This window comes from Echinops telfairi, unplaced genomic scaffold (assembly GCF_000313985.2).
Source record: "Echinops telfairi isolate 266 unplaced genomic scaffold, ASM31398v2 ScPeMD7_7;HRSCAF=31, whole genome shotgun sequence".
In the NCBI taxonomy this organism is placed as follows: Eukaryota; Metazoa; Chordata; class Mammalia; order Afrosoricida; family Tenrecidae; genus Echinops; species Echinops telfairi.
The window spans coordinates 4,135,648-4,159,604 of NW_022103904.1; the positions used below are offsets into that span (position 1 = coordinate 4,135,648).

At 41.8% G+C, this 23,957-nt stretch overlaps 1 protein-coding gene across 1 annotated transcript in view; it reads right to left on the bottom strand.

Annotated features, from left to right (window-relative positions):
- The window catches only part of AMPH (amphiphysin), a 147,718-nt gene that overhangs the window by 22,893 nt on the left and 100,868 nt on the right, over positions 1-23,957 (bottom strand). Inside the window, exons 12-17 of the mRNA XM_045286282.1 lie at positions 21,233-21,349; positions 19,613-19,636; positions 17,964-17,987; positions 15,369-15,401; positions 14,250-14,306; positions 9,804-9,929 (exon numbers count right to left, since the gene is read on the bottom strand). Coding sequence (XP_045142217.1) covers positions 9,804-9,929; positions 14,250-14,306; positions 15,369-15,401; positions 17,964-17,987; positions 19,613-19,636; positions 21,233-21,349 — 381 coding nt within the window. The remainder of the gene's footprint in view (positions 1-9,803; positions 9,930-14,249; positions 14,307-15,368; positions 15,402-17,963; positions 17,988-19,612; positions 19,637-21,232; positions 21,350-23,957) is intronic.

A 23,957-nucleotide genomic window follows, 5' to 3' on the forward strand; every position in this document is an offset into this window, starting at 1 on the left:
ATGTATGGATTGTGATAAGAGTTGTACGAGACCCCAATAAAATGATTCTTATAAAAAAGGAAATGTAAATTGTTTATGGCCACTGCTCAGTATACTTTCTTGTGAGAGGCTCTAGGCTGGGCTGACCTGAGGTAAGGTAGCCAAACATACCCAAAGACTAGGCCATGATATACAAACCCCAAACCTACTGCTGCCCATTTGATTCTGACTCACAGCAACTCCATAGGGCAGGTTAAAACTGCGCCCCAGCATTTCCCAGATGGTAAATCTTTATAGACACAGATTGCCTATATTTCTCCCAAGAAGTGATGGGTGGGTTCAAACCCTTGTCCTTTCAGTTAGCAATCCAACACTTAGCCCACTGTGCTACTGGGCCTCATAACATAGTGATCTACAAACCAAATAAATATCATGCTCTGTTGATAACACTCCCAACCTTCTCCTTGCCAAATACAAAATACACCTCATTGGGTAGCCTGGGATATAACCAGATAGCATGGAGGGTGAGGGGAGGTGCTGAATCTTGAGCGAGAGAGAGAACTGACAGTCATGCTTGGAAGACTCAGCTGACAAACATCTTATTCTAGTCTTTGGGTGAGAGTGCTAAGCAGAATCTACCAATCCCACCACCTAGGCACGAGAGGCTGGGGGAAAAGCCTTAAGTACAAAGGATGCTCTCCTGGCTACAGAGAAAACAGAAACCCTCATGTATAAGGTAATAAATGGTCGATTTTTTGGGAGGAAGAAGAGAATTTAGTATTTATCAGGCCCAATACTCTTAAAGAGATGTGGAAAATGAAGTGTGGCAGGAGGGGTGAGGGGTAAACTGATTTGCTCAAGGTCACCTCATTCATTAACCATAGATCCAACACACCAGACCCCCAGGAAGTGCTCTTTCCAATATCACTCCACTGATATTCACTTGCAGTCCAAGTGGGGGGATTACTAAGGTGACCAGACGTCCCACTTTTTGTGGGACAGTCCTGATTTTTGGCGTTTTAAAAAAGTCCCGATTTTTGGAAAGAATGCATGACAAGCTAGGGAACGGTCTGTTTGGTCCACATAGACCAAATTTTTAATCAAGAACTCCCCCACCCCTTGCCCCTCGGTCAATGGTGTCCCGCTTTAAATCTAGTCACCTTAATTAAGACACATATCATCCCTGGGGAGCTGAGGTTGATCTACACAAGAATTTCTGTCTGTCTCATGGCAACAAACAGGGGCGGCTGGTGGGATGTCCTGATATCAGGATGAAGGGAGTTCAGCCTAAGTGTGAACAGAGGGCTTCAGTAAGAGGTGATGTAAAAGCAGTGGATAAATTTACTTTTGCAGAGTTTTTTTAAGGGACACAGCACTTATACCAGGTGGTGTGTGGGTGCCTATGGATTAAAATGGGTTTGAGTTCAGTATCATCACTTTCTGGTTTTGTGATTTTGTTTAACTTACTTTACTTCCCTGTGCCTTAATTTCCTTAATCTGTGAAATGGGAGTATTGAGCCCTAAATAATGCCAGGCTTGTGGAATTGCTGTGAGGTAATGCACGGAGGATGCAGGCACTCCAAAATAGCAATCGCTCACTCGCTGCCTTCCAGTCAACACGTACTCAAAGCAACCCAAGACTACAAGGTAGAACTGCCCCCTTGAGTCTCCAAGACTGTAACTCTTTAGGGCAGTAGAAGGTCTGGATGGGACAGTGGTTTATGCATTGGGCTGCAATCTGCATGGTTGCCAGTTCAAAACCACCAGCAGTTTCTCAGGAGAAAGATTGGACTTTCTACTCCTATAAAAAGTTAGTCTTGGAAAGGGAGTCACTGCGAGTCATCACTGACTCGATGGCAATGAGGTTGCTTTGGGTTTTTCTCCTGTAGTCTCAAGAGATTCTATCAATAAAACCACAGGATTAGGCCTCAATTTACTCTTGATTCTGCCAACCCTCTTGCTATTTTAGTCGTGATGCCTTTTCCATTTAAAAGGAGGAAAGATCAGGTGTGACCTAGATACAGGTGTGACCTTCAAATATGGGCTGAAAGCTTAACCCTGTAAATATGACCTTGGCAGAAAACGGGTCTGGTCATCTAGTTTATATCAGCGTGTGGGTCCTCAACACAATCCCTTGTGAGTTACATACAAATCAGAGGGAACAGAGGGACGGCCAGCAGGACCTGTCGGGGAAGGAACAGCAAGCGGAGGATCCCTGCAGACATCAGACACTAGGGGAGGAGCTCACAGCAGGAATTCCCACACTCAAGTCTCTGATTTGGGATGCTGGCCTCCGAAAGAGTGAGAAAATCCATTTCTGTTCCTTCAAGCTAGGCCCGTGTGGTATTTCTGCTACCACAACACGAGGAATCTAAGACATCAGGAAAAGGAAGAGCCAAGCAATGTCTGCTGATCATACTCAAGCTCCCGGTGAATGTCCACGGAGGAGTAACTGGAATCATCCATGCAAAGACTGTACTCTGGAGGCATTGCTGGGCCGCGAAGGGAAGAGCAAGAGGTGGCGGCAGACACGCAGTGCCCACCAGGCTTCATTAGTCCCATGCTCAGTCTCTGTGCTCTCACACACAGAGCCCCCACACCAAACTCCCTGCCAGCTAGTCGATTCTGACGCACGCTGTTGCTGTGAGGGGCCGCGGGGTCCGTTCGGACTCCACAGAATGTATGACAGCATGAAACACTGCCGGGTCCAGAGCCTCCTTCACAATTGTCACGTTCGAGGCCACTGTTGCAGCCTCTGTGTCCGTGCACCTTGTTGAGGGTCTTCCTCCTTTTCATTGCCCTGCGACGTCACCCAGCATGACGTCCTTTCCCAGGGACTGGTCTCTCCGGATACACGTCCGTAGGACAGGAGATGAAGTCTCACCATGCTGGTTCTCAGGAGCCTTCTGGTTGGACTTCTTCCACACCAGATTTGCCTGTTCTTTGGCAGTCAGATGGTAGTTCCAATACTCTTCGCCAGCACCATAATTCAAACGAGTGGATCCTTCTTGGGTCTTCCTGTTTCAATGTCTAACTTTCACATGCACACAAAAAGACTGAAAACACCCTGGCTTGGGTCAGGTGCACCGTCGTCCTCAAAGCAACATCCCTGTAACACAATGAGTCTTTTGATCTCTTGGCTGCTGTTTCCATAAGCATCGATTGTGAATCCAAGCAAGATAAAATTGTTGACAAATTCAATCTTTCCTAAGTTTATTATGATGTGACCTATTGGCCAGTTGTGAGGATTCTTTGTTTTCTTTACTCTGAGCTGCCTTGCTTTTAACAGATTCACAGGGTGTTCTCAATGTGTAGCTTTAAAAAAATGGTCGTGGTCCCTCAGATCTCCGCTAGCTTTTCTCTCCTTTTATCTTGTGCTGCAGGCCACACTCCAGGGAAACCCCCCTCAGGGCTGTGCTAGAATTAAGGCTGTTACATCCCAGCCTTAATCTCTTCAGGAATGACAGGTTTATCATATCAGATCTCACATTGGGGATCAATGCATAACTGCCAAACCAGCGAATCATGATCCATTCAAGTTAGCAGATATTGGGGGGTTACAATTCAATCCATATCAAGGGGAGGGGCTCTGGGTTTTCTTTCATACTTCAGGAGGCCTTGGGGTCAGATGGTGGCTTTAGGGGAATGATCACTTATTAGTCATCCCTGGGGATACTCCTGCAGCCCACCACCACCACCATGAGGTCCTGCTTTACCTCTGTGATCATCATCACGACCCCTCCCTTCCCCACAGCCCTAAGGTGCTCTGATGACCACACCTGAAGGAAGAGCTGCTGAACCTGGGTCTCTAAGGAAGCTGAGATCAGAAAAACACCTCCTGGCTCATTTCTGAGTTATTGCCCCAAAGGTCCCACCATCCCCTGGCTAGACGTTGCTGTGCCTCAGGGGTGGGGGTGGGGGGAGTGAGACTCTGGTGAGGGATCCTTCCTGGAGACTCAGGTGTGGAGACAGCTTTGTGCTATGGATCAGTTTAGAGCAGCCTGCAAAATAGCACAGCAGTGTCTGACACCCCACACTGAAGGAGGGTGTCAGGAAGCTGAGGAGGCTGGGGCCCCTGGCCTATTTTATGTCTCCAGAGGGTAGGGCTCTTACCCTGCCCCCCACCTGCCCACGTGTTCATTTATGGAAACTCTGTATGTCCAGTATCTCCAATCCTTTCTGGTTGCTGGAAAAAACAAAAACAATACACAAAACCTTACAGGATGGGCCATGGATATACATGTTTTAGGCAAATAGGTGTTCCTGAAACAGACATTATGTGGCTCGTACCTATGTTTAAAGGGAAGCAATGAGAAAGAAAATTACCTTATTTATATTTATATTTAATGAAGTCAGGTTGTAGTCCTTTCCAGAACCAACAGACTAATCAACAAGATAAAGAAAGCTATCAGTGTGCAGAGGTCACTGAGCAGCGGTTACACACTAGGCTCCACACTGGGCACCATGGGACAGAGACGCAAATGAGTGCAAAGGCACGTTGACCATGTAGTTAGCAGTGAGCCCCATTCTGAGAAAGGAATCCTCTTTTTCTCAGAGAAAAGCCACCTGTCTCCAAGGTCCTCTTTATTGACTTCAGGACTGACGGGACAGGGTTCTCAAATGGAACGACTGCATAGAGGGATTCCATTCGGGGGACTCCATCTAAGTCAGCTGAATACCTCTTTTTAAAAATTAGTTCTCATTACTGCTGCCTTTTATTATCAGTATCTTTGTAAATATTCTCTTTATTTACCTGTAGAGTTTGGAAATACTTCATATAAATATCTGAGAATTATCATGACAGCAAATTATGTGCTACAACACCATATGGAGAATCTGTGCTTCATTGTAATCTGAAAATGTCTTAAGTTAGGAAAAGATACATATCTATATGTACACATGCGTGTGTTTCTCTAGTGTCCTTTACTGTTTGGACAATCAATCTACATTAATGAAGAAAGAACAAGAAATAAACTCCCTGTCTTCTTCTCATCCTCAGTGCTGTTGTCTGATAGATTAAGGTATTACATTTCCAGGTACTGTGCAGTACCTGTTTCTACAAGTGTTCTCTCTAGAAGGAGAAAACTCAGATGCTGATTTCCAGATGGAACTGTCAGAGATACTCCAACCATCGAGATGTTCATGGTGGTCTCAGCCGCCAGTTGTCAAGAAGGATGACGGCAGAAGCCACATCTGTCTATTGTATCCTGGCCCAGAACAGAGCCCGGCACCCATGAAGGATTCAAGTGTCAACTGCGTGAATGAAATGAGCACATGTAGCCTCCTCAAGCAGACAGAAGGACTTCTAGCAAAGATGAAGGTCATAGATTATAGAGTCTGAGCATTCTGATATGGTCTTGGCAAATAAATTTACATATATTATTTTTCTATATATATGCATAGTAAAATGAAAAGTCATCTTTCATATCTCTCACATAACATCTTTACCTCAATCTTGGAAATGTTAACCTTAAATTTTATTACAATGTTTTGTTAAAAAAAATATCAACAGGCATGTAAAAAGAGCACCGGTCCAATTCACTATTTGTGCAAGATACAGGGACGGGCAGGAATTTAGATACAATTTAAATGTGTCTCTATGCAAGAAAATGGAATGGGTAAAAATTGTCTGCAAGAAAATGACAAGCATGCTTAGTTATAAGCAAAGAAAACATTATCGTTTGGATTTATAATCTTCTTCAGCTGCTAAGTGCAAGGTCAGCAGTTCGAAACCACCAGCTGCTCTGAGGGAGCGACTGGGCGTTCTTTGCATGCTCATAAAGAGCTCCAGTCGCAGGGAAACTCACAGGGGCAGGACTCTCCTGTCCTGCAGGGTGACTGTGAGGTGTCATCGACTCAGGGCAGTGGATTTGGAGTTTGCTTGCCTTTTAACCTGATTCTCGGTGATACATGATACTGAGATATCTACTGAAATGATTCCCCCTGAAGATTACACCCTCGATTGGCCTAACCTAGAAACATGAGAGGAAAGAGAAGCTACAATGTTGGTTATCGATGCATCTTACAGTCAAAGAGTTGAAGTTTGGTGCTATGGGAGAAGAACTAAAGACAATATTCACTCCATAGAGAATAAAATAACAAGCCAAAATGTAATAATTTAACTTTTCTTGAAAGCCCTAGACGTTCCCGTTTTTAAAATTATATTTGCCTCTTTGTTTTACAAAACTCTCACAAATATTACCTCAGAGGAAATGCAATCTGTCAAGATTTGAACTAATAACTGTGTGCTGACATTTAGGAAGCAAAAATGATTACCTCAAAAGGTCACGTCAATCCATCCTTGAATGATGATAACTGCAGCCAGCCTATTAATTAATGTCTGGAACACATGGATTTTCATGCTTGCACAACTAACTTTCACACATCTAGTGACAGAAGGGGGTCTTTCTTTAAGGAAAAAAATAATCCTAATATTGTGATTTTTGCTTACTATCAGTAAAAGAAAAGAAATCATAAATCTACTTTAGAGAATACAAATACATTCCATCTAATTCTGTTTTTCAAAAGCAAGGGAAAACAAGGTGAATTGATTTTATCCAAGTGTGTCGGTTTAGGCAAATCGAACAGTTGTAAGCTGCCCTTCTTAAATAACATGATTTTTCTGTTTCAGTCCATAGTTAAAGAATGAACTTGGTGAACTTTTCCTCTTTGGAGAGGGTGGCTCACCCTGAACTTGACAAGGCTGGTGTTCTTGCAACCCCTGTGGTTCTCAGTAGGTCCCTAAATCCTTCATAAGACTTTCTGAATTGCCTTATATTCAGATGTAGGATATAAGTATATATAGACTGTTCCTGCTCAAAAGTTCATCTATAAAACGTAGGAGAGAAGTAATTTCCAAATGATGAATCTTTCAAATACCTCTCTATTTGATATCAGAGCCTTGTGGTTACAATTTGGACGGGCAGAAGCCACTAGCAGCTCCTGGGCAGAAAGGCAGGCAGGGCTTTCTACTCCTTAGAGAGTCACAGTCTCAGAAACTCACAGGGGCCGTTCGCCCCTGTCCGATGGGATCGCTGTGACACACTAGGGAGTCAATGGCAATGAGTTCTTTGCTTTGCTTTGGTTTTTGTCTTAGGATGGTTAATCCCCGTGCCATACAGCATCTTAGATATTTTTATATAACCTATAGATAAAAGGATTATAAATCATATCTATGGACTACCAGGATGGAGTCCCTGGTTGGAACAAAAAGCAAAGCACTCAACTACTAACGAAAAGGTTGTTGGTTCAAACTCACACAGACGTGCCTTGGAAGAAAGCCTTGGTGATCCATTTCCAAAAGGTCAAGAGCCTTGAAAATGCTGGGAGCCGGTGTACTGGCATGAAAGAAACCCAGCAGACAGTCAAACACAACAAAACAACAGCCCAACCCCCTCGCTGTCGAGTTGATTCCAAATCAAAGAAATCCTGTGGGGTTGGTTTCCTTTCAGAAGCCGACTGCCGCCTCTTGCTCCCACAGATGGGCTGGTGTGTTCTAATGGCTAACATGTGAGTTAGCAGCTAAGCACTTTAACCACTGTGCCCTGGGAGCCTCAGAAAATATAAGGGGACTTCAGAAAGTATGTGGAAACTTTTTTTTATCTTTTAATATTATTTTTCCACCCACAAACTTTTTGAAGTCCCCTGTAATAGGTAACTAGTAGCCACCAATATTGTTCATTGTAAAACCACATGGAATCTGACAAAAAACAAGAACCCAATTATATATATATGTTTTTTTGTTGTTAAAATAAGGTTGGGTGTGAGAGATGTGTACTCATGGGATTCTGAGGATGTCATGGAGAATACATGCTCAAGCCCCCATTTAACATATTAGCTTACACATTACCTTTGACCTATTGTACAACATTAAATGTCCTTGTCCAAAACCATGGGCATAATGTAACTCGTAAAAACACAGAGAGATTAATCTGGAATTTAAATTACTGTGAAGATGAAGCCCATCTACCATTCAAAACAGGAACCCAAGAACTTAGAAAAGTAAAACAATTTCCCTCCACGCCTAAATCAATATCTTTCTAACTCCCTGGCATCTTCCATATTCTTTAAAACATAAAGCATTATTAGCAATGACAATGTATCTTTTCCTTCCTTGGTGATTAAATAATCTTAATGGGAGCGAACAGATCCGTATGGAAGTGCTCGCTCTGCACGGAATTGTTGTGATTGCTAATGAATCCCAGCAGAAGTCCTAGCCACCGCCTCAAGGGGTCTCAAGACACCCACCTTCCAAAGCCCGTGCAGGCAGTGCTTGGAGGAGGCAGCGGACCTAACAGGGCATTTTTCTTGTTTTCCCTAAGGTTGGTGTTGCTAGGTGCCAGCGAGTGGTTCCAACCAGAGTGGCCCTGTGTATAAGCCTGCCCGGTCCTTGCTCACCCTCACAGTTGTTCTCAGGTGGAGTCCCTGGCTGCCGCGACAGTGTCCATTCATCGTGCCCCTACACGATTTAGTCCAATCCTGTCTCTTCAGCTGGAAAAAGTGACTATTTTCGTCATTTGCATTTCCCATCACTATCCTCCCCCATTATTTATCTTTCTCTTCTTTACAGAAACTACAGACGTGAAAGTTGACACCGCTTTTCCCCTACAATGACCTAGAGCAACAGCAGCAAGAGAAGAGAACACTCGTGGGTCGAGGTATCTAATCCAGGCAATGTGATTTCCGCCCCGGCCCCCCACCCCCCCCACCCCCGTTTCACTGTTTTATTGACGTATAATCCACAAACCATACAATCCAACGGCTTACGTATGTTAAAGAGAGTTGTGATATTTTGGCAAGAGGAGGTTGGCTCTCCTATTTGTACCGAATCTCCAAAGTTGTAGTGTACACTATTGAAATCATCAGGAAACCTTTTATGGAATCTCAGAAATAAACCATTTCTAACTCTCCATGGATTTTTAAAAGTAAGTTGTCCTTCGACACTGTTGTAGCTGTTTCATGATCTATTTCAACACAGTGCATGTGTAATTTCAACCCAGTTTCTGGATGTGATGTGGTATATGGCTTCAATACCAGGGTAAAAGTCCACATTTCCAACCAAACAGACCTGAGTTTCCCTTTAGCAAAAGAGCATATTCTCAAATTCCCTCTTGTTATAGGAGCCAGTTGGTTTTGAGCAAATAAGTTATTCCCACATGAATCCCTGCAGAATTAGATTTGAAATTATGAAATTTGAAATCCTTGTTGGATTTTAATGAATCTATAAAACATGAATATTGTAAGCAATCAGTATACAAGTCTCTCACCAATCTGGTTTAATTAATTCCTAGATGTTCTTGTCAATGGAATAATTTCTGTAATTCTTTTTTCAGGTTTTTGTGTGTTGGCCTCCTAGCCTACCACTTAGCCAAATTCATTTATTAGCTTTAAGAGCATTTCATGTGAAATATCGGGGGTCTTCTATACCTAAAATCATGTCATCTGCAAAAAGAATAGCCCTTCTTCTTCTTACCCAGTCTGGATGCCTTTTACTTCTTTTTTCTTGCCCAATTGCTCTCGCTACAATCTCTCAAAGCAACATCAAATAGCCGTGGTGAGAAACATCCTTGTCTTGTCCCTGACCTTAAGGGGAAAATTCTCAGTCTGCAATATGTAGACATAACCAACAAAGTTGTCAATTCATCTAATTATCACCTGAAAGTTAGCCTCTACTTGAAGGCAATTCTCCAGGCAATCTGAGGAGCCTTCCTAGACATGGAGCTGGTTACCCCGGGAGGCATCGGTCACAAGAAATAAAAGATGACAGGACAAGCATTGCTGCATCAGGTGAGGCAGATGGCAGGTGGGAGGGGGGGCGCACTCACCACTGCCTCCTCCTCGGGCTCCTCAGGCTGAGCATCCAGTCCCGGTGCCAGGCCAGCAGCAGGCGCAGCGGAGACAGGAGGCTCTTCTAGGCTCGGCTCTGTGGGTTGAGCTTGTTCAGGTTCAGCCTTTGTTTGTTTTGAGGGTTAGACAGAAAGGATTCAACACGTGAACAGAGAACATTACAATATACTTGACAAATGCAGTTTTATTTATCATCCCGTAAGTAACTAGCTTCATTAAATCGGTACTAGCTAAGAACTCCCACAATTGGCATCATGGGCTTTTATAAAAGGGAAAGGTCCAGAGATGGACTCTGAAGTTTCTTGTTTTACCATAATCCAGAAACATCATTTCCCGTGACTTTATGCAAAGTCTGACCAGCGGACTATACCTTTTACACACTTTCATCATTTTGATTACTTACAATCCTATTTAGCAGAGAAGCAGAGAGAAAGTCAGGGGAGGGAAGTATGGAGGGAGAGAAGAAGGGAGGAAGGATATTTCAGGTGCTCCCACATTTACCCATTGGAAAAAGTGAGGAAGATCCACCTTGGGTACATAATTCTGTTGATATGCACAGCATCAAAATATCAAGGGATCTGCCAATGTTAAATTAAAATACATTAATTTTCATTAGTTCATCACTACGGAGCCACACTGGGTCACTTCCAAGATTGGGAGGGATAGGTCAACTACCTGGAAAGGAGCCATCACAACTACCACGGCCGTGTAATTACCAGTCCTGTCTCTCGTCTCCCCTTCCCCTCTAATAAAATCCCCAGCAACTGATCTATGTCTTATAATCAACCAATTCTTAAGGTGTCACAGGGAAGAATTCTCTGTGACAGGATCCATTTAATTGTGTAGACAAACTAAAAATATTTTCATTCTATTGTGGCCTTTCTCTACAGAGATATCATCCTGACTCTAATTATATGCTGGATAATGTCTCCAGAATCTCTTAGCACAAGACCTCTTCCATCCTGAAATTAAAAATAATAAAATGGAATTGGCCATTAAAACACCACAGTTAATAATGACATCAAAGCTAGTGAAAATGGTCCCAATATCCCCCATTTTATTACTGTACTAATATAATATCCTATTATATTTATAGTAATTAAGTATAAGCATATTTATTCAGCATAATTGTTTCACTGAATGGATGGACAAGGGAGAGCTCATTAAAATCCCTCTCCATCAGAACATTTAAACCCTTAAAAGAGTTAAGAAGTGTTTTGCCAGAGGAGTAAGAAGTCAATGCCTAACACTAAAAGTCACTTCTGCCCGACTCTCAGCACTAACACAAAAGATACCTCTGATATTTCGGTACATTCACTGTGTACTTGACACTCTTCAGAGAGAGGTAATGGAAGAGTTATATGGATCCTATAGAAAATGAAGGCCTAGCAATAGATAAATATACTATATATTTGTCTTGTGCTCCTACTAAGTCCTTGATTGCTCTGTGTGCCATGACCACACTGCTGTTCTTTTCAAGAGCCATCATAAAATGAAAGAATAGTTTGGTAGACAAGTAGGCAAAGAGATGTGATATATTTATGGGCTTTCATAAACTGTAAGAGGTAGTCTGACACAAATTTAAAGAAAGAATGTAATAAAATTCACTCCAATAGGACTTTAGAAGGTGTTTCTAGGAGAGGACATCACTTTGATATTTAAAAAGAATAATCATGATGAAACAATTATTTATCATGGTAAACCAATTCTATAAGCTCTTGTGGTATGACTGCATCATTCACAGAAGTCCAGGTGATTTGCTATGAGAGCCTGATCTCAAATGACCTGTACAATGGAGGACCTGAAGGTTAGTTTGGTAAAGCACAAGAAATGCCCAGCAGATGCTGCCCCTATAAGATGAATCTATAGCGTGGGAGCGTGTGAAGCCATCTGAGAAGCCAAAAGAAGCTTCAAAACATGAGTCAAATAAATATATTGCTGTCCATAAAAACACAAAGATAACTGAAACTAAAGAAAACATCGGCATCTGAGTCTGTTTGTGGAAAGTCTGAAATAATGTTCAAGGTTCATATCAGGAAGAATATTCACTGCCGTGAAGTTGGTCCTGACTATCAGTGACCCTACAGGACAGAGGAGACCTGCCCCTGGGAGTTTCCGAGGCTGTAAGTCTTTGTGGGAACAGACAGCCTCATCCTTCTCCTGAGGGTAATTTTATAAATGAGGGTACTTACATTTCTTTGCTGAACTTTGAAATTGGCATGATAATGTAAAGCCACATCACAAGCAATATTACCATGTAGTATTCCAACTAATTGACTTCAATTGCAGGAGAGTAAGTGTAACTCATTGGGTGATAAATAAGGATGAACCAAGGTAATACGACTGTCCATCAAATCAGTGGCTCATATTTAGAAACTGAAGTAACTCTTCTATTTCTTCCGAGGCAAAGTAAAGTTCTAAACATTGTCAAGATAGAGCAAAAAATGAAGAAAAACTGTGAACACCATTTCACAGAAAGGTCTATAATAGTTGGGTCAGAATTGTACCTTGCTTTAGCCACTATTATTTCTCTACAAGATGTTTCCCTTGACATATTACAGATGATGGAAACCATACTGTGCTGTACCGTACCATACCATATCATACCACCCTACGGAATGCAAGTAATAAGATACTATTGTTTGCTTACATAGCATCATTATACACTTATGAGAGACGCTCGTATTTATATTTATTTATGGTGACAGGCTGCCATAACAGTATGACTTTAAGAATCAGAACTGGAATTCTTCCTTTACAGCAAGAAAGAGTGTAGTCATTGGACACATTTTCTGTTAACCTCTTTGGTATAATGAAAGTGGGTCAATGTAAAGGAAGAGGAGATGCACTAAGGGACCACACAAACACCAGTCTCAACAACCCCAACCTAGAAGAACTAGCCGGTGCCTGGCTACCACTACCAACTGCTCTGGAAAGAATCACATTCGTAAGACCCGAGAAAAGTGCGGGGACATACAGGATAAAACTCAAAATCATACAAGAGACCAGGCATACTGGTAACATAGAACGAGCTGAGACCCCTGACACTGCCGCCCCTCATCCCCATTCATGTCTGGGACTGAACTCCCCTTGGATAATAGTATAATCAACCATTTAAGATCCAAAGGACATCATTTACTCAAGTGCGAAGTCCAGAGGGACAAAGGAGGACTGGAAACAGGGTGCTAGGGAGGGAGTGGGATAAGCGATGGCACTTCGAGGAGGCTGCAATGAGTGAGCTGAATCAATGTGGATGGATTGTTGAATGTGACATTCCTATTTGCTCTGCAAACCTTCACTCGACTCACAATAAAAATCTTTTTTTAAATGAATAACACTGCACGTTTCCTACGTATCCCTTCCCTAACTTGTTCTTCAGCAACTTCATCTTCAATCCTGTGGATTAAGTTATAAATTAACTTCTTCAACTCTAACGGAGGGTGGCCTCGGGCATTTCAGAGTAGAATTGAGCTCCACAGGTTTGTCTTTTCCACTGTTAGAATTGTACGTGCGGTGAGAGTTTACAGAGCAAACTACTTGTACGTTCAACTTGCACACTTTTGTTCTGTAACCCTCACCGTAATCCCCTCAATCTGACAGTGCTCTGCCTGCTCGCCCCAGTTCATTTCCACCTTACTCTTTTTCCTTGGCTTTGCCAGTCCTTTGAGACTAGGGTGGTGGGGGGTGGGGATGGGTGCAAACGCTTCCCCCATTGGGCTCATATGATTGATTGCTCTGAGGAACACATTCCTCACAAATGTTTTTATCATTGTCTAGGGCTGTCTGCGGTTTGGCTGCAAGACGATTCAGGCTGTCTTCAGTTCGTGGCTTGAAGGGTCACCTTCTCAGGGATTTAACTAGTCTCTAGCGGACCAAGTCAGTCTTATTTATGATGTTGAATGTTGTTATATAGTTTCATTACATCCTGATCAGGACCTTCTCTGATCTCAACTGAGTGGTGATTACTGGTCGCTGGGCACCATCTACTAGTTCTGATCTCAGGGTAATTGAGGCCGTGGTGTGTGTGGCCCTTTACTCCGTTAAACTAATTGGAAATCCTTGAGTCTGTGATTTTCTTCACTCTTCGTTTCTCCAGGCAGTGGACTATAATTCTTTATGGGAGTAGAAAGGCCCACCTTTCTCTCACCATTTCCTATTAGCACCATGGAAATAACCCTGTCCTTGGTGGATTTGCTATAGTCCGTCTTTAGGAGCCCTTTCGCTGAGATCGTGATCCTTCGATACATGAAAACAGAAGTCACAATGGAGTCAGTAGCCACAGGGAGGTTTCCAGAAGCTTGCAGAAAATAGGGAGCTAGAGCAACCATACTCTGGATATTCGAGTCCTAGACAACTTAGAATGAGCCTTCAAGTGTGTAGTGATATTTATTTATCTCCCCAAACCCAGGCCAAAATCAACTCACCAAATTAGAGATCATACTCTGGTCTGTCTGCATTGTGAACAATGATGTATCCTGAGGCTTAACGTTGAGGAGAAAAGAAGAAAAGTTATTTAATGTCCCAGCTGATTAGATAAAAAGAAACCCCTGGTATAGTTAATAAAAATAATAGGTAACTTTAGTCTTGATGCATCAAGTATGAGAGCAAATTAACAAGTGTTTCCATAAAATCATGAAAGACTTTCATTACATAAAAATACCAAAATGTGAACATATCACTTTTCAACACATCTAGCATCCAGGTCCACACATGTCTAAAGTCAGTGTCTATAATTTCACAACCTTCCCTACAGAATTCTGTACTCTTCCATTGATACCACATCAAGATGGTACTTTCGGTGTCTTTCGGGGACTCACATCATGTCCCTTTCATTTCTTTTTCTTAGTTTTGGGGGAAAAAAAGAAGAAGAATGAAAGCTGCTTTCCATTGAAATTTCACAAAGAAATTCTGGTAGCAGAAGGCTCGCTCTCTTTGAAATGCAGGTACAAATCCCTGGCAGTTATTCCTGCTCTTTCTCAAAAAAGTGGTTTCCTATTTTCTTAAAACTTCATGATAAGCCCTCATGATGGCCCTATGTCATTTGAGAAAATATAAATAGCAAGCCCCTTTGGGATTCCCCCCAAAACAGTCTCCATAACCTTTTGAATTCTGCCTTGAATTTAATTGGCCCAGCAGAAATCCCTGGCAACCAGTTTGGATTGGACCTTTTCTCTCTTGCTTGCTTGCTTGCTTTCCTTTCTGCAGGCATCCTGATGAGACTAAGTGGATTGCGGAGAGAATTGGTCTGCAGCCTATCCATTGATGATGGAGACAGGTTGAAGCATGCTTTGTTTGGAATAAACCTGTGTGTGTGTTAACTGGTACCCTAGCAGCATGTCATGACAGTCGGACTTCCTCTGATTTATGTTAGGCTATGGGGCTAAGTGCTTTCTTTATGCATTTAGTGATAATACCCCTACAATGTCGTTTCTATCACTGTATCTCTGACTCAAGTCATAAGTTGTGGGATTGGTGTATATGCTATACCCTTAAACTCTGCCAGATCAATGGCACTGGAGCCTCTAGGGAAATTGATTGCTTACCTGTGCAAATCCATTAAATGAACCATCAGAAGCCTAAGTAGAAATGGAAATGAGAGTGTATTATTTTTTCATCACTTTTAAATGTTAAGTAAATGTCCATTTGACAAGTTGGAAAGACCATCACAAATTTTAAAATAATACAAAAGGTTACTGTGAGCAAAAATACTTAAGGAAATGCAAGAAGCCGCACTGTATTATTATAAATAGGCTGACCAAAAAAAAAAAAAAAGTTGGTGGGTGATTATTTTGCAATTATTGCTTGTATAGGGTCCGCTATTATTCAAAACCTGCCTCTTCATTAATGAGATGAAGCTTCCCCAGAGAAGAGCTATAACAGGTTAAAGAGCTCTTCCCCTCGCCCCACCCCCCACTCCCACCCAAGGTCACTGATAGAAAAACTGGAAAAGCTTCTGAAGTCTATCGCATGTCATGATGACAAACATCATTAGGTTTTCCTGAAGTGGAACCTCTAGGACAGTGAGTGATTTAGGTCTGCTCTTCATTGTGCGTATTTCTACTGCTTGAGTCATAAAAGGGACAGTAGGACGAACAAACTACGTAATGGGAAGGTAATATATATTTCATTATTTCCCTTCACAATCACTTTTTTTTTTTTTGGTCAATCTATTTGTGTTGGGTTTACACAGATTTCAAGAGTTGCATGCCATTCTGTTAGGAGGGTGAGGTAGGCCTTGGAGCAGAGAGGTGACGGACGATGACTATGGGAGAGACATTAGGACACAGCGCCTACAGCAGTCTTTGGCTAGTCTATACTACACACCGGGGGAGTACCTCTTCCTTATGAGCCTCTCTGTCCTGGTACAACAGTCCATATCTCTGGTTAGCAATTTCATCTTCAGATAAATCTGAGCTGTTGGTGTCATGGTCTTGGGAACTAGAGGAACTCTCAGGGCTAGCATTCCAGGAATTTCCCCAAACCAGTGACCTAGCTCTCTCTTGGTTTTGTTCCAAGCAGCTACCAATGGCTTCCTCCCCATAGACAGCTGCTATTGAGTCCATCTCCAGCTCTTTCTTGTTCTCAGCTCGGTCTAAATGTTTGCCAGGGTTATCTATGTGTCCCATAGCTCTGGTGGGCCAGTATTTAATAAAATCTGGACAACTGGTAGATCCACTTGCTTGGCCATCTGGAAGACCAGAGAACCTGAATATATTCTTATTATTGATGGCTGAATCCAAGCTTTGGCACCAGATTGGACCTGAATCTCTTGCCCAAGAGTCTGTCTTTGCAATTCGTGGCAAGTTAACAATATGAATACAATTCCCAGTCACTGGTCTTTCAGACCCTTCTATTAATGAATGCTCTGCATTACAGGAACACCAACCTCGTATGTTTGCATTAGTTCCAAGAGAAGAATTAAGGTCACTCCTAGACTGAGCTGCCACTTCACAGTTTAGGGATAAAAAAGCAGCTTGGTTTTTATCCCTGCCACTTGCAAGAGCATTTAACGCAGCCTCACACTGAATCTCTTCAGTAGCTGCACTGCCTTGTGCTGCACAATCTACTGTATCATGGTTAGGTGAGTCCACACAATTTATGATGTCTTTTCTACCTAAAGCCCATCCCTCAGGGATGGCTTCTGTAATACTGGTGGCAGAGATAGCCCCGTGAGGCCAATTCAGGCTGTCTGCTTGACTGGCCGGGCTAGTTCCAGAGCCCTCTAGGATTTCACAATTATGTATTACTTCTGGGATCCCAGCATCTAGTCCTTGGCCTGTGTTACTTTTAATTATTTTTAAGGTCTCTGGGGCTTGATTTTCTATTGTCTCAAGAAGAGGAACTAACCAGCTTCCTCTACATTCATCAGCTTTCTCCTGAAATTCCTGCGTCCCTTCTAGAGCCTTGATGGCAATCGCTCTAATGTCTACCTTTTCACATGTCTCCACACCTGCCCACATAGAATCTTCTATCTTCTGTTTCTCTTCCTCCTCTTCTGCCTTTGCATCTTCTTCCTGATTTTCTTTGAGCAGGCCACCAGTTGCCGTGACTGGCATCTGTGGGTCAAGCGAAGATTCAGCAAATGCAACCTCAGGTTCAGGTTCGGAGGGCAGCTGTTCATTTCCACCTGGCAGTGCTGGCTCCAGGTCAGGTTCACCTTCCTCAGGTACAGTGGGCCAGTCAGTGGAAGAGAGACATGCAAGGTCTTCCATCGACCCATCCTGGGCAATTTCCTGGCTGATACTCTCTGTACTAGCATCAGGGCCCCAAGCAAATACACCTAAGTCAATTTGAGATCTTTGAATTTCTTCGGCCAACCCACTGTCTGGAGTTTCCTCCATGATCAGGTTACACAGGGAAAGACTTTTTGAAGAGTCAGTCTTTAAAGAATGCAGAAGAGTAAAGGGGGGGAAAAACACACAAAAAATAAGATGAAATAGATCATGGTCAGATTTAATGAAAAGCATAAAGCTCTTTAGTAGGGTAGCTCCAATTAAACAAAACTAAAAAGTGGCTAAATTAAAGGCTTAAGGTTAAGACTAGCAATGCAGTGAGAAATAGCCTCTTCTAGATATGTAACATGTATACAAAGCACATCAACTACCACAAAATCCAGAAATTTCTGGAAATATACCTACCGGTTGTACCAAATCAGTGCTTGTCTGTATGAATTTAAGGAAGAAAAAAAGAAGAAGACAAGAAAAGAGAAGAAAATTAACTGGCACATTAAAATCTCCCACTGTCTAGAACAAAGATTCTGCCGAGGGCTGGTCTTTCACTATTTGGGGATTGAAGTTTAAGCTCAACAACTCATTTTGGGATCAGAATATTTTGGGGGAACAGGCATAAATGGAGCACAAAAAAGCCTTTGTCGTTTTCTAGCGTCAAAAAGGATGTTTTAGGGCTACTGTAAAGTTGTTCTCTAGCAGATTTAAATGCAACGTTTCCAATAAGTAAATGAGCAAGCCTAAGAGCAGGGGTCCTCAAACGTTTTAAACAGTGGCCATTTCACTGTCCCTCAGACCTTTGGAGGGCTGGAGGGAGCGGGGAGCGGGGAGGGAGGGGAAGACATGGGGAGCTGTTGCCAGGGGCTTAGGTGGGGAGCTAATGTTTTGAGAATGATGAGGACAATGAATGTACAAATGCGCTTTACACAATTGATGTATGGATGGACTGTGATCAGAGTTATATGAGCCCCTAATAAAACGCTTAAAAAAAAACTATGAACACATTCCTTTGCACACTGCACATATCTTATTTTGAAGTAAAAAATCAAATGGGGCTAAAACACCCAGCAGGCTGCATAAATGTCCTCAGTGGGTCACAGGTGGCCCACGGGCCGTGGTTTGAGGACACCTGCCTAAGACCAGCAGAAAGCCACAAAATTATATGATACCATATGCTCTCACACAAAAATCTGAAGAAAGTCTTCCTAAGACTTATCCCTCCTGGGTTCAGCCCTTGAGGCATGAGTTTGAGGGGGGAAATGATCTGATGTCAACCACCCTGACTTCCACACAGTTCTACGCCCCTGAAGAGGAATTTATAGATTGGTATTGGACATATGGGCTAATATCGTACTTATGGGCTTGATCTGGACCTGGCTGGGATGTTTTCTCAATATTCAATTACCCTTTGATATAAAAATCTCTCTTACACACATATGAGTGTCTATGAATTTGTTTCTCTAGTCTACCCAGACTAACACAGGGGCTCTTACAGCTCTTATAACAATCCAAATAACCATTGTATCAAGCACATTAGTACATATGTTGCCATCATCATTTTCAAAACATTTTCTTTCTACTTGAGCCCTTTGTATCAGCTCATTCCCCCACCCTCATGAAACCTTGACAATTTATAAATTATTGTGTTTTTCATGCCTTACACCAAGTGGATAAAGTTTAAATTTTTATTGATGAAAGGTTTTCATACAGTAATGAAAATACAGATACATTATTTCATGTGCAAGGTTGCCCATCTCTTATACTTACTCAGCCATACTTTGTAACATCAGCAACATATGTGCATGCTCTTCACCTGCAATATCTTCTCCAGCCACCAATCACCACAGGAACAGGAGAGGGTCACAATAAGCACTCTAGACTACTGGGCAGCAAGGAAGCTGGCCCACTAGCACTCTGTTCTTCACCATCATTTTCAGAATCTAGTCATTCTGGGAACATTGCCCCCAGAGACTACATTACCATTAAATGTAAATAAGAGGTTACCAAATTAGTTCTAGAGATGCAGAACCCCCCAAATTCATTGTTCTTAATGCTCTTACCGTCCATAGGTCCCAGGGCAGTGTCTGAAAACAAACAAACCAACAAAATACTGTTAAATACACAAAATTTAAACACATGAAAACACTGAGGTGATAAACATGGGTCCTGAAATAAAATCATGAACACTCTCTTAACACTTAGTCCATCACTGTTCAATAACAATCTCTTTGATTATAGACACATTCCATATCTGTGTTTTCCAATAAGGAAGCCTCTAGCCTTGGTGGCATAGTGGGTTACACGGTGGGCTGCTAACCTCAAGGTAAGCTGTTCAAAACCACCCGCAGCTCCTGGAGAGAAAGATGAGGCCTGCTACTCCTGTAAAGATTCATAGTCTCAGAAACCCCCAGGAAGCAGTTCTGCTCTGTCCTATTGGGCCACTACGAGCCGCAATCAAATTGATGGCATTGAGAGCCACATGTTGCTAGTGATCACATGGAAATGGAATAATACAACTAGAGAACTATGGCTGATTTCGCATAATGTTGCATACTTAATTTAAATTTAAATAGCTACACATGGTTAGTGGTTATTGTGCTGACTAGCAGTAGACCTTTCTCAATACAGGCAGATAACTATTTCTGTAAAACAATGAATGTGGTTACTTTAGCACAGACACATGCATCAATACATCCTACTACAATGTAGTAAGAAAGATGCCCTGGTAGTAGGGTTTATGACATCTTTTTTGAGAAAAGGTAGGTCCTAATTGTTAATTCTATCTGTATCCTGTGTGTGCATGTGCACACAAGCCCACAGACTCTCCTCACCTGCCCCACCCAACCCACATGCAAGATGTCTGAGAACTAAGAAGATGTGTTCTAACTAGTTTGGTGGTAACTCTCCCTTGGAAGAATAGTTCTTCAATTGGACAAAATATAATATATGCAAATTATCAGGATACTCCCCTTTAGATAATTACAACTGACATTTAATTATGAAGTGTATAGATCCCGGAGAATGAATCCATGTATTTCAAATGGCCCCATTTCATGTGGGAAGAGTGAGGTAACTCTTGTTTTCTTATATTCTTTGTGAAATAAGTCCCATCCTCTGCTGCCCTGTCTTTTTGACTATTTGAATCAATTCATGTTTATGGAGTTGTGTTGAATTACTAAATGTAAATAACAAACTATAGACTCTGTCACTCCCTTCTTAAAAGTACAAACACTACCCAAGTTTTTAGATCAGATCATATATCTCCTCTTATTTGGACTCTGGAGGAAAGAATACGGGTTTTGAAGTTCCGACTCTTAACACCCATTGTATCTGGGTTGGCTCTAACTGCACTGCACACCTGCCCCATATTTCTGCACAGTTTGGTGACCTCCAGGACAGCCAGAATCCATGAAATGGCTAAGGCGGAGAGAGAACAGCTCCAATGAGCCACACTTTTGTGGCTTAGAATGCAGTAGAGAGGAGGTTTCGAAGAATCGATATTAATAATGCCATCTTTCTACTCCAACTCTCCATTCGAAATATGTGTTAATCAAGAGGTCAAATAGATAGAAGTAATTTAGAAGGAAAAGTGACCACTGAAAAACGTACCCATGACCTTCACAGGCATGCTAAGATTTATGAAATGCCATCCAAGGACATACAAAGAAAACACTTGATACCTGGGACATGGGTGAGTGGGTCACACCAGCAGAACCCACAGATGCGATCTCAGGCTTGAATGGGTCAAAGTCCAAATCCAGCAAAGTCTCCTCTTTCTTTGCTTCAGGGACTTCATTCTTTTAAAAAACAAAACAAAAGATGCATTTGCTTGAGTCTGATCAGAATTCAGAGATACCCAGTAAATAATCTCTTTAACACTGTCATTCGGGATCCCCAAAGTATACTTGATCGTTTACCATTTAGAGCCATATTCAAGTGGCCCTAGAGTCAGGCATTCAGGTGACTGTGACGAGAAAGGAAATCATCTTCTGGAGCTCTGGTGGTGTCGTGGTTACATGTTGGGTTGTAATCTGCATGGTCAGCAGTTCAAAACCACCAGCAGCTCCATGGGAGAAACACTGGGCTTTCTACTCCCACAATCACAGTCTGGGAAACTCACAGGGGACTGCTATGAGTCAGCACTGACTTGATGGCCATGAGAGGTCAAGTACAGTGAAATCATCTGGGGGATATCGTAGATTTCCTTCTAGTCCTTTGTGCAGCCAAAAAACAGCATGTCTGAGAGACATTTCTTAATTTCATCCTAATCAACGAAATCAGCATCTCTGTTTATTCAGATAGCTCAGGTGTCCAGGGAAGCACTGTGTGTCTACTGCAATCCTACCTGCCCAAGTCTTCTGTGGTTCCCTAATTTTGTTACCAGATAATCCATTTTCCATTCATATTATTGTCTCTCCTGACTGTGCATGTGCATATGATGGAAGGCAGGAAATAGGGAGGATAGAACAGAGCCATGTCCCGCATTCACTGGAAAATGAGCCCTAAATTTATTGCATGCTTGGATTAGTGATGGGCTCGGTCTATCAAACAAAAAATAATAATTTTTAAAATAGCTATAATCCTGAACATTAAGATTCGTTCATTCATTTGTGGGATTGTGACATAGGAAAGTAATACAGACTTAAAGATGACCTAACTTTGGCTTGGAGGAGCACTGGTAGTGGTTTATGCATTGGGCTGCTAACTCTAAGGTTGGCAATTTGAAAGCACCAGTCACTCCATGGGAGAAAAACAAGGCTTTCTACTTTCACAAAAAAGTTCCAGTCTCGGAAATCCACAGATGGGGTCACTGTGTACAAGAATTGACTCGATGGCAATGATTTATTTCCTAGTTCTTCTGAAAACTAGTCTCATGGTTTTGCTTTTATTTTGGGGGTCAGGAGGCACCTAGGTTCAACTGCTTATGATCACTGTGAAAGAGCAGAACTGAGACAAAGTCTTCATAAGCAATACCATCGTGAAGAGAATTTAAGTCAGTTTTCATACAATTTGAGCTATATAGGTTGTTTTTTTATAGAAGCCTCAATTTGTGATCATCTGTGTTGCTGAGAAATTAAAAAAAAATCATACTAATGGACAAAGTGTTACATACAGATAAAAAAGCTTATATAAAAAACTTTAAAGGGCTGGAATTATTTTAATTAATATTGATCTTAGGCATAACATTTTTGAAAATTTTTAAATGTATGGAAAGCTTGTGGATATAACACTTCTCAAAGTACATCCACACACTTTGTAGAAGGGAAACTGCTTATTTTCACATTGAGTTTTCTATTTTTCAGCGTGATTACTCCTGGTAAATATATATATACAATTAGTTTCATAAGGCTAATCCTCTGTTGAGATTTCCTTAGAAATTAAAAAACAATCACTGCCATGGAGTCACTGCTGACAATTACAAGCACAAAATTAACTGACTCTAATGACCTTGTTCCATATCCACCAAAGACTAATTTTTTAAGAGTTTTATTGGTATGTAATTCAAAAACAATGCAATTCAAGAGTACAATTATATTAAGAGGAGTTGTACAATCATCACAGCAATCAATTTTAGAACATGTTCTTCAATCTTGACCTCATCATTATTAGCCCCCATCTCCCCTCAACCCCCCCTGCAATACTCCCAAGGAACCGTTCATCCAGTTACCAGCTCTACAGAAATATTTTATTATTTGATCTCCCTGTTTACCCATTTAAAAGTTGTTTCAATTTAAAAAGGGGGGGGGGAGTGAAATCCGCATGGATTAAGCCTCTGGTGAATCCCCTCTGACCATAGGCCAGGGAGGTGAACAGCCTTGCTGTCATGCAGAGAGCATTGGAAAAGTGGCTTATTGCAGATGCAGTTAGGTTAAAATTAAACACTTTATCATTTGATCTCTCTTTTGACACATTTTAAATTTGTCCTAATTTTTCATACTTTCTGTTTTCTATTGAGATTTTTCTCTGGTTTACTTTGCTATTATTTGTTAGTTTTTTGTTGTTTTCTTTTTCAGTGTTTTCTGTATATGAAAGCATTGCCTCCTTGCACCACCCTCACAATTATATTTGCGTCCACTGTTGCAGCCACTATGTCAATCTATCTTGTCAAGGATCTTCCTCATTTTCTCTGACCTTCTAATTTACGAAGCATTATGCCCTTTTCCAGGGTTTGGTCTCTCCTGATACTGGATCCAGAGTACATGACAAGAAGTCTTGCCATCTAAACCTTTAAGGACCATTCTATCTGTGTTTCTTCCAAGACAGGTTCACTTGTTCTTACAGTGGTCCATCCTACTTTGAATATTCTTCGCTGATACCATAATTCAAATGCACAGCCACCCTACATAGTGTTTCTGAAAACATAAATCTTTTAAATTTGTTTTTCTGCAAACTTTTTATTATGGA